The sequence below is a fragment of the Vipera ursinii genome (genome assembly GCF_947247035.1).
Source record: "Vipera ursinii genome assembly, chromosome: 1".
In the NCBI taxonomy this organism is placed as follows: domain Eukaryota; kingdom Metazoa; phylum Chordata; class Lepidosauria; order Squamata; family Viperidae; genus Vipera; species Vipera ursinii.
In genome coordinates this window covers 6,601,100-6,614,732 of record NC_139512.1, presented here as the reverse complement: position 1 = coordinate 6,614,732, position 13,633 = coordinate 6,601,100, and the positions used below count along the sequence as shown (strand labels likewise).

The following is a 13,633-nucleotide window of genomic DNA, read 5'->3' as shown; positions in this document are numbered from 1 at the left end:
TCTCAACATCTTTTTTGCAATATGATGACCAAAATTGGCTGCAGTATTCCAGGTGTGGCCTTACTAGGGTACTAATACTGCTGAAGCCAGGCTCATTTGCAGAGTTGACACCGGATTTGCTTAACATCCATTGATTCACTTAACAGCCATGGCAAAAAAAGATGATGCATCCGGGCATTACTCACTTAACAACCACCTTGCTTAGCAATACAGATTGTGGCCCCAACTGTGGTTGTAAGTTGAGGACTAGCTGTCAACAAATTTTTAGTCCCATCGATCAATCATCCCAGAGATAAAACGATTCTAAAGTTTTGAAAGCTCCACCTTAGTGAACTCACTATTAGAGGACAGGAGAGACTCTCCTATCACAGGTCTCCTGATTCTGTACTCTAACCCAGGGGTCCCCAAACCCTGGGTTGTGGACCAGTACTGGTCCGCAGCATGCCAGCAACCAGTCCACACAAGTAAACAAAGCCCCATCTGCCAGGCCCCCTCCGGTCCATGGAAAAACCTCTATCCACGGAACCGGTCCCCGGTGCCCAAAAGGTTGGGGACCTCTACTCTAACCCTTAATTCTTAGCATTAAAATTCACTCAAGAAGGTCTGGCTGAATCTTGTTTCCTTAACCGCACTCTGCATTTAATAGGCTTGGCAAGGATTCTAAATGGCTGAGCTCACCCCACACTATTATCCTGGTCAATTAATTAATCCACCTTCTGTGTTCCCTGAATCTTAAATTAATCAAGCGGGCTGAGTTTGTACATCACACTACACCATATTGACTATCAGCCAAACTTCGCACTTTGCACCTTGTCAGCCACTCTATCTTGATGTGGTTAAGTCAGCCAGTCGTACAAACCCAAACCAATGTCAAACATGGTTTGAAATTGGAATATTGCATCAGTTTCTCCTGACAGAAGCTGGCCATTGAATTTTAAAAAGAAAAGCATGGCTTTTGAGTGAGAACACACGTGTGCCTAGCACACACATGCACTCCCTCCAAACTCAGAGGAAAGGGTTTTCACGGGTGTTTGTATGTGGATCTTTGGTCATTCGGGTTTTTCCCGCGTAGAATTGAAGGTGTAGGAGCAACGTTTCGACGGAATCCCATCCGTCATCCTCAGGCTGGTGGCTTCAGCTTCCTTCTTCTGGGAGAAGCATGTGGTAGTGGCTGTTTGTTCCTCTTTTTTAAACTGCCAGAGGGGGTGTGTTCTGTGGGTGGAGGTGTGCTCTGATTGGGTGGGGGATTAGGTGTGTTCTGTTTGGGTGGGAGTGTGTTTTGAATGGTGGGTGTGTTCTGACATGGTTGGCTTGGAAGAGCAAGTGGGATAGGAAATGATGATCAGGGACAGTCCCACAAATCAAGCCCCAAATACAAATGGAGGGACTACAGTGGAGGAAAAACAATCTGTCCTAAGTTTTTTGGTATGTGGATGTGCCTTCGAGCCAGGGTTGAGCTTGGCGACTGCCTGGAGTAGTTCTTGCAGTTTTCTTGGCCTGGTTACAGATGTGGTTTGCCATTGCCTCCTTTCTAGGGGTGGGAGAGAGGGGCTGGCCCAATCCCCTTCCCAAGGCAGGACCAGAAATTGGAGTCACCCATTTTCTAGCTTGGGGCTTTAACCAGTATACCAAACTGGCTCTTTTCATAAGATAAGTCAGGTAATCCTTGACTTAAAAGCACAGTTGGGACCAGAATTGTCATTGCTAAGCCAGGGGATTGTCAAGTGAGGCATCGCTGACTTTACGACCTTTTATGCCACAGTTGTTAAGCAAATCACTGCAGTTATTGAGTGAATCGTGCGGTCATTAAGTGAATCCAGCTATCCCCTTTGACATTTGCTTGTCTGAAGCCAATTAGAAAGGTCGCAAGCAGTAATTGCACGATCCTGAGATGCTGCCATCATCATAGATACATGCTTATTACCAAGCGTCCAAAATTTGATCCCATGACTTTAGCAATATTTGCGATGGTCGTCAATGCAAAAACCGGTCACAAGGCACTTTTTTCCAATGCCACCATCATTTCAAATGGGGACTGCCTGTAACCTCTCTAGCGCTAATGCAGAGAGAGTCATTAGCTCTCTTCCTCCTATTCCAGTTTCACTTACTAGAAAATGCCATAAGTGATCCCACCGCTTCCCAGCATGACAATATCTTCCAACAGCTCTTCCGTTTGTCAGCTGCAAATTGGTGCACTCGTTAAAAAGGGGGATAAAGCTGACCATTTAGTTGTGCCCCCTTTTGATGCTATTTTCCTCCCTTCAGACACAGAAGGCTGCGACCACACGTGGCGTAAGTTCCAGGGTCACTGCTATCGCTACTTCGCGCATCGGCGCGCATGGGAAGACGCGGAGAGGGATTGCCGACGGCGGTCAGGACATCTCACCAGCATTCACTCCTGGGAAGAACATAATTTCATTAGCAGTAAGTTGGAACACTTGAGAGACGGAGAGAAGAAGGGAGCCAATTGCCTCCAGATGGCAGCAAAGAGTTAGGAGGTTCTGTATCTCTTTGCTGCCATCTAGTACTTCTTTTGCTTTGGCAATCCTGATGTGCAGCTCTAGCAATTGTGCAGGTTGTTCACATATACACGCACACGCAAACACACACACACCATCCCACAAGGCCTTTTTCTTTACAAAATCCCACCCAATCCATCATACCCCATTTTGAATATCGGAGCCTCCTATAGACAGCTGCCAATCAATAAAGCAAATCAATAATCCGGGAAGAACTCAAGCCCCTGAGAAATGCATTGTCCCTACTCCAAGCTCTTCTCTCCCCTTCAGGTTTCAGCCACGAGAACACTTGGATCGGCCTCAACGATCGCATCGTGGAACAGGATTTCCAGTGGACGGACAACACCGGATTGGTGAGTCTGTGGAAGAGGAGATTCAGTCTGGGTTGATGCAACTTTTTTCCACGCAGGTCCCTGGGTTGAGACTCACCAATTGAAGCGGCCAAGAGGGAAGTTGGGAAGTTCTCCCAATTCTCCCAGACAGGAGATTTATTTATTTATTTTATTTTATTTTAATTCCATTTATATCCCGCCCTTCTCCGAAGACTCAGGGAGGCTTACAAGCTTAGCAGTAGCCTTCATTCTATGTATATGCCTGCTTATTAGGGCTTTCACACACACACCCAAGCAGCATTATTACAAAGTCAGCTTAATTGCCCCCAACAATCTAGGTCCATTCTATGGACATTCTATGCCCCAGGGCAGGACCAAATAGGAATCTCTATGCCCCTGCAAGGGATCTAAATCCAGCTCCACTTAAGTCCGTTGACTTTGACAGGGGTGACATGGTAGCAGCGTTCCAATATCTCAGGGGCTTCCGCAGAGAATAATAATAATAATAATAATAATAATTTTATTTGTATACTGCCCTTCTCCCGAAGGACTCAGGGTGGTGAACAGGGCAAACATATAAAAATACAAAAATACAAAAGTTAAGAAAGAATTAAACGAGATGCCCAAGTTATAACAATAGGTTAAAATACATTTAAAACAACAATAAAATCCAAACCCATCCCCCATCAGTCCAGGCCGGCTTGTTCGAACAAATAAGTCTTCAGATCGCGTCGTAAGGAGCGAAGGTCGGGCGCCATCCGGAGCTCAACCGGCAAACGATTCCATAAATCCGGGGCGCCCACAGAGAAGGACCTCCCCCTGGGGGCCACCAGATGACATTCTCTGACCGGTGGCACCCTGAGGAGGCCCTCTCTGTGGGAACGCACAGGGCGGAGGGAAGTTGACGCCGGCAGAAGAGGGAATCAGGCTATTTTCCAAAGCACCAGAAGGCGAGACAAGAAGCAACGGATGGAATCTAATCAAGGAGAGAAACAACCTGGAATTAAGGAGAAATTTCCTGACAGTGAGAACGATTAATCAGTGGAATGGCTTGCCTCCATAAATTGTGGGTGCTCCAAGGTTTTCAAGGAGAAACAGGACAGCCACTTGCCTGGAATGGTATAGGATCTCCTGCTTGAGCAGTAGGTTGGACTATTCTAGAACAGGGCTTTTCAACCAGTGGTACGGGTACCACCTGTGGTACATTGGCACCTGGCAGGTGGTACGCGACCACCCTAGAAAAGTGGTAGAGGGGGAGGGGAATGAGCTGAACCGGTGGCAGTACTGCACAAGCCTAAGCAAGAGATGGCTGGAGCTAGGCAACCGGTGGTACTCGGATGTTGCCCTATCCTAAAAGTGGTACAATGGGTGAAAAGGTTGAAAAGCCCTGGACTAGAAGACCTCAAGGGTCCCTCCCAACTCTGTTAGTCTGCAATGACTCTTATTTGGTGCCAGTTCGCCTTGACCGTTAGTAATTCAGATTCTTGTGAATAGATAGCATGAAATAAACTCGTAATACCCTTGAACCTTATCCTGAACGGTTCCTTTGGATCCCATTTCAAAGGGGAGTGGGGGGCTCTTGCTGTTACTCTTTGTATATTGGGTTTTTATTGTTTGTAAGCTGCCTAGAGTCACTGAAGGTGAGTGAGCTGCCGTATAAATTTTGTAAATAAATAATTTTCTTGCGCCTGACATCTGTTGCAACAGACCATGCCAAGCTAGATAGGAGAACCAAGGGCTTAAACCCAGCTTGGCCTGGAGGTAAAGTCCCTCCCTTGCAGACAATCTTCCCAGATTTGAGCTATAAAAGGGCCAGGTTATGGAGAAAGCTCTTCTCTTCCTGAATCAATAGCAAGCTGCAATCAATGGACAGAATACTGGAACACATAACAAAAATTGATAGTCTACTCTCCACCACCATGGGTGGTTCACAGTAATCAAAGATATTACAATAAAATCAATAAAAATAAAAGATGGGAACTGCAGTGGAGCCAGGTGCAGTGAAATGGTCCAGGTGGCAGACACAACGGTACAATCAAAGGCCTGCCTGTTTTTATGTGAGTGGCATGTTTTATGTGCAACGCCCATTAAAAAAAACAGGCAGAGCTTCAATCCTACTGTTGTGGCTGCCATCTTGACTTTTTGGCTGAAACCCTGTAGAAATCACTATGTGGTGGAAATGACACAAGACATTATCCCACTAGATTAGTGGGGTCCGGGAGGTACACAACCCTAACAACAAATTATAAAAGCAGCATTGTGCTGATGCAATACATGCTCCACCCCTTTTGAACATGCATGATCTAGAACAGGGATGTCCAATCTTGGCAACTTTAAGACACGCTGGCTGGGGGATTCTGGGAGTTGAAGTCCACAAGTCTTAAAGTTGCCAAGATTGGACACTCCTGATCCAGAAGAAAAATTAAAAGGAAGGGGCAGTGAAGGTGCAATCTGGGGAACTATTTTTAACGTCCGTGCCATTCGCTGTTGTTTGATAGCAATACGAGAATTGGCGTGAAAACCAGCCAGATAATTTCTTTGCCGGCGGCGAGGATTGTGTGGTGTTGGTGTCCCATGAGACTGGCAAGTGGAACGATGTCCCATGCAACTACAAACTTCCGTATGTCTGCAAAAAAGATACAGGTAATAAAGGCGTGCATTTTAATTTACTTTTTACTTCTTCCTTTGAGTAGACCTTGGGAGAAACCCCATTGGCTGTTTTTCACAGGATTATCAGCCCATTTCTCTTACCCTCCTTATACAGGTGGTCCTCGATTTGCAACCGGTTCCCTCTCCCGGTGGTCACATGACTTCATTTTGGATTCTCCATAACCGAACGGCATTTACAGCTCTTTGCAGCATCCCACAGTCACGTGGCTGCAATTTACAATGCTTTTGCCCCCAAAGTATCATTTACTTCTGGTTTCCAGCAAAAATAGCCCCTGGTGAACCATGGGTTCACTTAATGACTGTGGTGTTCGTTTTAACAACTGCCACTAAAAAGGTTATAAAAACAGGTCCTGTCATGTGGTGACCCACTTTATGATGTCTCAACATATGTACTTAATAGGCAGACTCCATTCCTGTCATAAGCTGACACAATTACAGTTCAGTTGAGTTAACCTGTATCAAGAAGAGTCAAGATGGAACAGTCTTGAGTTTCTTTCTCAAAGCTTCCTGTTTTCCTGGCCTAGTTTCCTATTTTCACATGTTATCCTCTCTTTTTCTTCAAATCCATCCTCATGTTCTTCGACACTTTCCTACACTCCAAACAATTACTGAGCAAAAGAGAAGCCGGGATCCAAATACTGGGTGCCTTCAAGTTATAGACATAGAGCAGGGGTGTCAAACTCAATTTCATTGAGGGCCGCATCAGCATTGCAGTTGCCCTCAGGGGGCTGGGTGGGTGTGGCCAGGGTGGGCGTGGCCTACTGGGTGGGCGTGGCTAGAGTGCGTATGGCCTACTGGGTGGGCGTGGCCAGCTCTACATCGTTCACATCAAGGGTGCCTATGGGGGCCTGGGCAGGAGTGGGACAGATCTGGGGGTCTCTGGCACAAGGAGGGTCTCTGGGCCAGGGCCAAGGCAGTGGGGGCCGTTCCCTCATTGTTTCCAGGATGGCTTCGCGGGCCACATGAAACCACTTCGCGGGCCGGATCTGGCCCCTGGGCCTTGTGTTTGACATGTCTGACATAGAGCCTGCCCATCGTGGTTATAACCCACGATGGTCATAAATTAAATCACCCCCCTATGGCCAACATAATTAATCAACCTTTTTTTACAGCAGTTGTTAAACAAATTGTTAAGTAAACACTACAGTCATTAAGTGATCTGATGGTTCACTATGGGTACGGTTTTGCAAAAAAATGGAAGTCAATGTTGGTTTTCAGCAAAATGTTGTGCGATCCTAGGATGCTGCAAACAGCTGTCAATGCAGCCCAATTGCTGAGCAACCATGCAGGGAAAGGTAACCGTCGTAACTTCAAATCCAGATCCTAAGTACTCCTAGGGAGGTCCATCGTAACTTCAAATTTATAGGTTGTAAGTCGAGAACTATCTGTAAAGATAGTCCTCGACTTACAACAGTTCATGTAGTGACCGTTCAAAGTTACAATGGCACTCAAACAAGTGACTTACGACCGTTTTTCACACGTACAACCTTTGCAGCATCCCCATGGTCACCTGATCAAGATTCAGATGCTCGGCATATTTATAACAGTCGCAGTGTCCCGGGGTCATGTGATCACCTTTTGTGACTTTCTGACAAGCAATATCAATGGGGAAGCCTGATTCACTTAACAATTGAGGCAAGGAAGGTCATAAAACGGGGCAAAGCTCACTTAACCAATGTCTCACTTAACAAGAGAAATTTTAGGCTCAATTGTGGCTTTCCCACATCAGGGATTTTTTTTTTTCAAAAACCACTGGGTGTTCTTACTCAGAGATCCTAAATTCTCTGTTTTCCAGTTGCTGGAGGCAGGAATGAAATAATCCCCTTTGGGGCTGTTTTCTCCCACTACGTTAATTTGCCTTTGAAATTCTCCCATTAAAACTATCAAGACCCTCCATTGCTTATTGGAAAAGTCACATTAACCTCCAGCTGTTTGTGACAGATTTGAGAAATGGGTCTTTTCCATTTCCAAGGCTAATGATATATTAGCTCTGATAAAAGTTGGTAATTAAATACAGAAATCCCCCTTCCCCATATACCCCAACTACTGGAGTATAACTTCATCCCCAAATGGGCCCTTTGGCATCAGTTGGATTTATAAAGGTCCTAGAACATCTGAAAATATAAATTGCTTAAGAAGAAAGAAAACCCCTTGAGTGTGTCTTCAGAATTCAGATCATTTTTTTCCTTTAAACCCAGATTGGTAAAGGCAGCGGTTCCCTCTCCCACATCTCCTACAATGATAAAACACAGATTGTAAACCTTCCAAGGCAGAGATTCATCCTGTTCCCTTATCGCCTTTTGTGAAGCAGAGCAATCTCAGATTTGAATCAGCATCACTTAATGCAGAAATATCCACAGAGAGAGACTGAGTCTGATTAAATTCAGGAGGAAAATAGTGAAGGCAACATCAAATCCAGCATCTCTGGTGACTCACAGGGACACTTCAATGTCATTTTTTTTGGCAATAATATGAACATGCGGGGTCCTTGGTGCTCTCTAAGCTTGGCTGTTTTCTTGCAGATGTTTCATTATCCATCTGGGTAATACAATCAGTGCCAGGAGGTCATCCTCGTTTAACGGCTGGTGGCTTAATTGTTGTTGTTGTTAGTTGCGAAGTCGTGTCCGACCCATCCCGACCCTATGGACAATGTTCCTCCAGGCCTTCCTGTCCTCTACCATCTTCTGGAGTCCATTTAAGCTCACACCTACGGCTTCAGTGACTCCATCCAGCCACCTCATTCTCTGTCGTCCCCTTCTTCTCTTGCCCTCCATCTTTCCCGGCATTAGGCTCTTCTCCAGTGAGTCCTTCCTTCTCATTAGGTGGCCAAAGTATTTGAGTTTTAGCTTCAGGATCTGGCCTTCTAAAGAGCACTCAGGGTTGATCTCCTCTAGGACTGACCGGTTTGATCGCCTTGCAGTCCAAGGGACTCGCAGGAGTCTTCTCCAGCACCATAGTTCAAAGGCCTCAATTCTTTGGCACTCAGCCTTTTTTATGGTCCAGCTTTCACTGCCATACATTGCAACTGGGATTAGCCTTGACTATACGCACTTTTGTTGGCAGGGTGATGTCTCTGCTTTTTAGTGTGCTGTCTAGATTTGCCATGGCTTTCCTCCCAAGGAGCAAGCGTCTTTTAATTTCTTGGCTGCAGTCTCCATCTGCAGTGATCTTGGAGCCCAGGAAAATAAAATCTGTCACTACCTCCATTTCTTCCCCATCTATTTGCCAGGAATTGAGAGGGCCGGATGCCATGATCTTGGTTTTCTTAATGTTTAGTTTCAACCCAACTTTTGCACTCTCCTTCTTCACTCGCAACAAGAGGCTCTTCAGTTCCTCTTCATGGTGGCTTAATTACCATTCAAAATTATGACAGACACAACAAATGTTACAGGTAGTCCTTGTCTTACAACCTCAATTGAGCCTAAGATTTATGTTGCTAATTGAGACATTTGTTAAATGACTTTTTCCCCATTTTACGACCTTTCTTGCCGCAGTTGTTAAGTGAATCACTGCCCTTCGCCCAGTGCGCTCCCACAGGGAGGGTCTGCTCAGGGTTCCGCCGGTGAGAGATTGCCGGCGGGTGACACCCAGGGATAGGGCCTTCTCAGTGGGAGCGCCTGCCCTCTGGAACCAGCTGCCGGTAGAGCTGAGGACTGCTCCCGACCTCCGATCATTCCGCCGGGGCCTGAAGACCTGGCTCTTCGAGCCCTTGGGCCCAGACTGAGGAGAAAATTTTAACTGGGGTTTTAATCTACAGGGTGAATTTAATGCTTTTTTAATTGGTTTTAACTTTTGTATGTTTCGATTTTAATTCCCTGTGAACCGCCCTGAGTCCTCAGGGAAAGGGCGGTATACAAATGCAAATATTAAATTAAATTAAATTTGGTAGTAATACAGTTGTTAAGTGAATCTGGCATCCCCATTGACTGTATTCGTCAGAAAGTTGGAATAGGTGATCGCATGACCCCGGGACACTGCAACCGTCATAACTATGAGCCAGCTTCCAAGCATCTGAATTTTGATCATGTGACCATGGGGATGCTGCAACAGCGTTAAGCGTGAAAAATGGTCATAAGTTACTTTTTACAACGCCGTTGTAACTTTGAACGGTCACTAAATGAACTGTTGTAAGTCGTGGACTACCTTTACTTACGTCTTGAAGTGCCCATGTGATCGTATTTCAGGTTGCTTGGTAACCAGCTTGCATTTAGGACCATTGCGGCATCCTGAAGTCACGTGACCACAGGGGTTTTTTTTGTTGTTTTCTGGCAGAAGATGGCAAAAACCACTCATTAAATATACTGGATTCACTTCACAACCATGTGATTTGTTTAACGTCTGCAGTGACTCACTCTAAAAACAGTCACATGGTGACCCACCTAATGACCTCAATGGCTTAACAACCAAAGTCCAGGCTCAATTGTGCTCGTAAGTTGAGGACTACCTGTAGGGGGTCTATGACAACTCACCACGGACAACTTGACATGGCCAAGCTGTCGTGGGACAAGAGTTACGCTAATAGTGGAAAGGAATCATTAAAGAAAGGATGCCAAAGGAGGGGCAAAATGAAATGTGAATGACAAAAATTAAAGTAATTTTTTATTTTTATTTTTTGTAAATTTTTTAATTAATTTTTTTCAATACAATTCAATAGTACTTATTCAACGTGTTGTCTGAGTTTATCCTTCCCTAGTACAAATTTAATTCCTAATCCTTTATTCTTTTCTCCAGCCATTGATAAAACATGTCCCAAGCCTGATAGTGTTCTGTTTCTTCTTTTTCTTTCGATCTCGTAGTAAGTCTGTCCATTTCCACACACTCCAATAATTTTTTAAATTATTTCTTCCTCTGATGGTGTTTCTTCCTTTTTCCAATATTGTGCAAGTATGATTCTTGCCGCTGTGATCACATGTTAAATCAAACATATACTTTGTTTATCAATCTTTTCCGGCATAATTATTGAAAATAATTAAAAGATTACTTTATTATGCCAGTACAATAATTTCAATAATTAAATTGAATCGTTGCATTGTCCTGTGGTGAGTTGGCTGTGGCTAGTTGGCTGTGGCGAGTTGTAGGGCCCTCCACGCAATGCGATCCGGTGATCAGAAGCTTCTTTGGGGAGGGACCGGGTGCTCCCATCAGCCTCAAAGGAGAGGGCAGCGAATCTGTTCGAAAAGACTTCCAAAATACACGATGAGTATAAAATCAGATAAATTTTGCTTCTTGCTTTAGAATCTTTTCTTTCTACGCATTTCGAAAACACACCTCCAAAAAGTCAGCTGAGTAGTGAACAATCAGATGTTGCAAGTCACTAAAAAGAAATTATAATTACAGCCGCAGTTTTCAGGAAACTGATCGTATTACCGAAGCGATCAAAGGCCTACCAGGGTGAGCGAGTTGTGTGATTGTCAGCTTATTGGAGTTGTAAGTGGCAATAGCGCACGCTGTGCACCAAAGCACTCGCTCAAGGGTTAAATAGAGTTTTACAGAATTGTTGCCTTATGATACCAACGGGTGCTGGTGTCATTTAAATTGTGATTCCTAGTAAATGGGGTGAAAATGTCCAAGAAAAAAAATAAATTGTTCTGGGCTGGAAATCATAAGCCTAAAACTGAAAAATTCATAGGGGAAAACAAAGTAACAGGAAGGAACCTTTTTGAAATGCCTAACGGCTGTCGTAAGGCAGGTTTTTCACGCCTTCCTGTCTACAACTTGTATGGTCTTTGTAGTGCTGTGTGGGCCGCCCCCTCTGGTGGAAAACGCTTCCCCCATTGGAAAGAAGAAGGAGAAGTACAGCGTGCACTCGATCGTCCGATACCAGTGCACAGAAGGCTTCCTCCAGAGACGTTTGCCCACCATCAAATGTCATGTCAACGGCCTGTGGGAGAACCCCAAGCTCCTCTGCACAAAACGTGAGTTCCTGCCGTCACTTTCAGGGACAAAGGTGGAAACGGCTGATTGGGAGGCGCAGAAATCTCCCTTTCTCTTTCTTCCCTCTTGGCTGGGCAGGCCGGCAGGTGGTCTGGGGAAGGAAACCTGGCAAAGGGCTCGCATGGCGCTAAGAACAAGCGCCTCCCAGGGTCGGACTGGGAGAGCTCTTTTGCTCCTTGGGATGAAAAAGAGTAGGTGGGATGGGGAGGGAAAGGAGAGGAGAAAGGCACCAGAATATGTGGATTCACATATTGAAAAGTAATACACATACGCACTAGGTAAATTAGCTCAATTCTTGATAAAAAAATATATATGAAAATGTTGGTGTATATTTCCTTCCTCTCTCCCTCCCTTTTTTGATCCTTCCCTTTCTCCCTCCTTTCCTTTCCTTTCCTTTCCTTTCCTTTCCTTTCCTTTCCTTTCCTTTCCTTTCCTTTCCTTTCCTTTCCTTTCCTTTCCTTTCCTTTCCTTTCCTTTCCTTTCCTTTCCTTCCCTTCCCTTCCCTTCCCTTCCCTTCCCTTCCCTTCCCTTCCCTCTCTCCACTTCCTGCTCCAATAGTCATGATATTTCCTAGTGGAAATATCAAGGTGTGACCAAGTCTGACTTGCCTTCATTCTGAGATCAGCCAAGGGGCAGCTGGGTGCTCACACCTAGGTCAGGAAGGAAATATGGCGGTGGGGGGTGGGGCTGATACTGGGAGAAATATAGGTAGATAGATGAATATGTGGTGTGGATCGGTGAGTTTCTTATTTATTTGATTTATAATTGCAATGTCGCGTGGTTGTACGGAGAGGCGGACACTTGAGCTGGGTAGTACTTCTTTATTGAGTCAGAAATGAAGCTGGAGCAAAGGGGTTACCTGGCGTCCCTTTATACCTGCCCAGGTGAGTGGTGAATGGTGACCAACCTGGGCTTCCCTCCAGTGCAGGTGGCCAATGGATTTAAACCCTGGCTTCCCACCAGAGCTGACCATGCCCTGGGGCTGTCAACGACTTGCTCTATTCAGGCTTTCCCGCCAAAACGGTTATAGCCTGGAGCTGTCCAGCCCCCTGCTGTGCTGACATTTCCGTGTATGCTTTACAGCAGGGGTGTCAAACTCAATTTCATTGAGGGCCGCATCAGCATTGCGGTTGCCCTCGAGGGGCCGGGTGGGTGTGGCCTGGGTGGGCGTGGCCTACTGGGTGGGCGTGGCTAAAGTGCGTATGGCCTACTGGTGGGTGTGGCCAGCTCTACCTCGTTCGCATCAAGGGTGCCTACGGGGGGCCTGGGCAGGAGTGGGACAGATCTGAGGGTCTCTGGCAGAAGGAGGGTCTCTGGGCCAGGGCCAAGGCAGTGGGGGCCGTTCCCTCACTGTTTCCAGGATGGCTTCGTGGGCCGCATGAAACCACTTCGCGGGCCGGATCCGGCCCCCGGGCCTTGTGTTTGACATGTCTGCTTTACAGGCATACACTACAATAATCCATTTTCATTTGTAAAACTACCAAACTGCCTCGTCTTCCGATGACAACAGTCGTGCGGGGTAGGACGGGCTAGGAGGGAGGGACTATCCCAAAGTCGACCACCCAACTTTTCTACCAAAGGAGAGAATAGAACTCAGAATCTCCTGGTTTCTAGTCCAGCAGTTTTGCCCTTCTGCCAAATTGGCTCTCAATGTGTCCTGTTTGTGCAGGCAATGTCTTTTAGAAAAGTTGAGGACAGGCAGTCCTCGTTTAGCAACCACCATTGGCGCCTGCAGCTCAGTCACTAAAATGAAACGGTGGCTAAGTGAAACCGCAATTACGTTTATGATCTTAGTTCGACTTTCCTCGGCTTTTCAGACCTGCAAAGGTCATAAAGGCAAGGACTGGTTGCAAAGTTAGGGTTTTGTTTTTTTTATCACCGCCGTAACTGCAAAGGGTCACTCAACGAGGCAGTTGTTAAACGAGGACTTCCTGCATGTAGAACTGTGGTAGTAGCTAGCCCTTGTTGCACTTACCACCTAGTCTGGGCCGAGTGACTAACGCCTCCCTCTTTCCTGGCTGTTGATTCCTTATAGCCAGACGGTCCCACAGAACCCGGCGGCACCGTCGTCATCACCGCCGGCAACATCACCATCACAAATCCCGCAAGGAGCGGAGGAAACACCAGAAGCAGCGTCCAAAGCTGGACTGGGCAGAGGATGGCAGCAACTACTTTTAA

The 13,633-nt window shown here is 46.0% G+C and overlaps 1 protein-coding gene across 1 annotated transcript in view; it reads left to right on the top strand.

Moving 5' to 3' along the window:
* NCAN (neurocan) overlaps nt 1-13,633 on the top strand; it is a gene marked incomplete at both ends in the record, with an annotated part of 83,961 nt that extends 70,328 nt beyond the window's left edge. The window contains 5 exons of the mRNA XM_083349286.1: nt 2,266-2,424; nt 2,790-2,872; nt 5,350-5,494; nt 11,254-11,436; nt 13,491-13,633. Of these exons, the coding sequence (XP_083205412.1) occupies nt 2,266-2,424; nt 2,790-2,872; nt 5,350-5,494; nt 11,254-11,436; nt 13,491-13,633 (713 nt within the window). The remainder of the gene's footprint in view (nt 1-2,265; nt 2,425-2,789; nt 2,873-5,349; nt 5,495-11,253; nt 11,437-13,490) is intronic.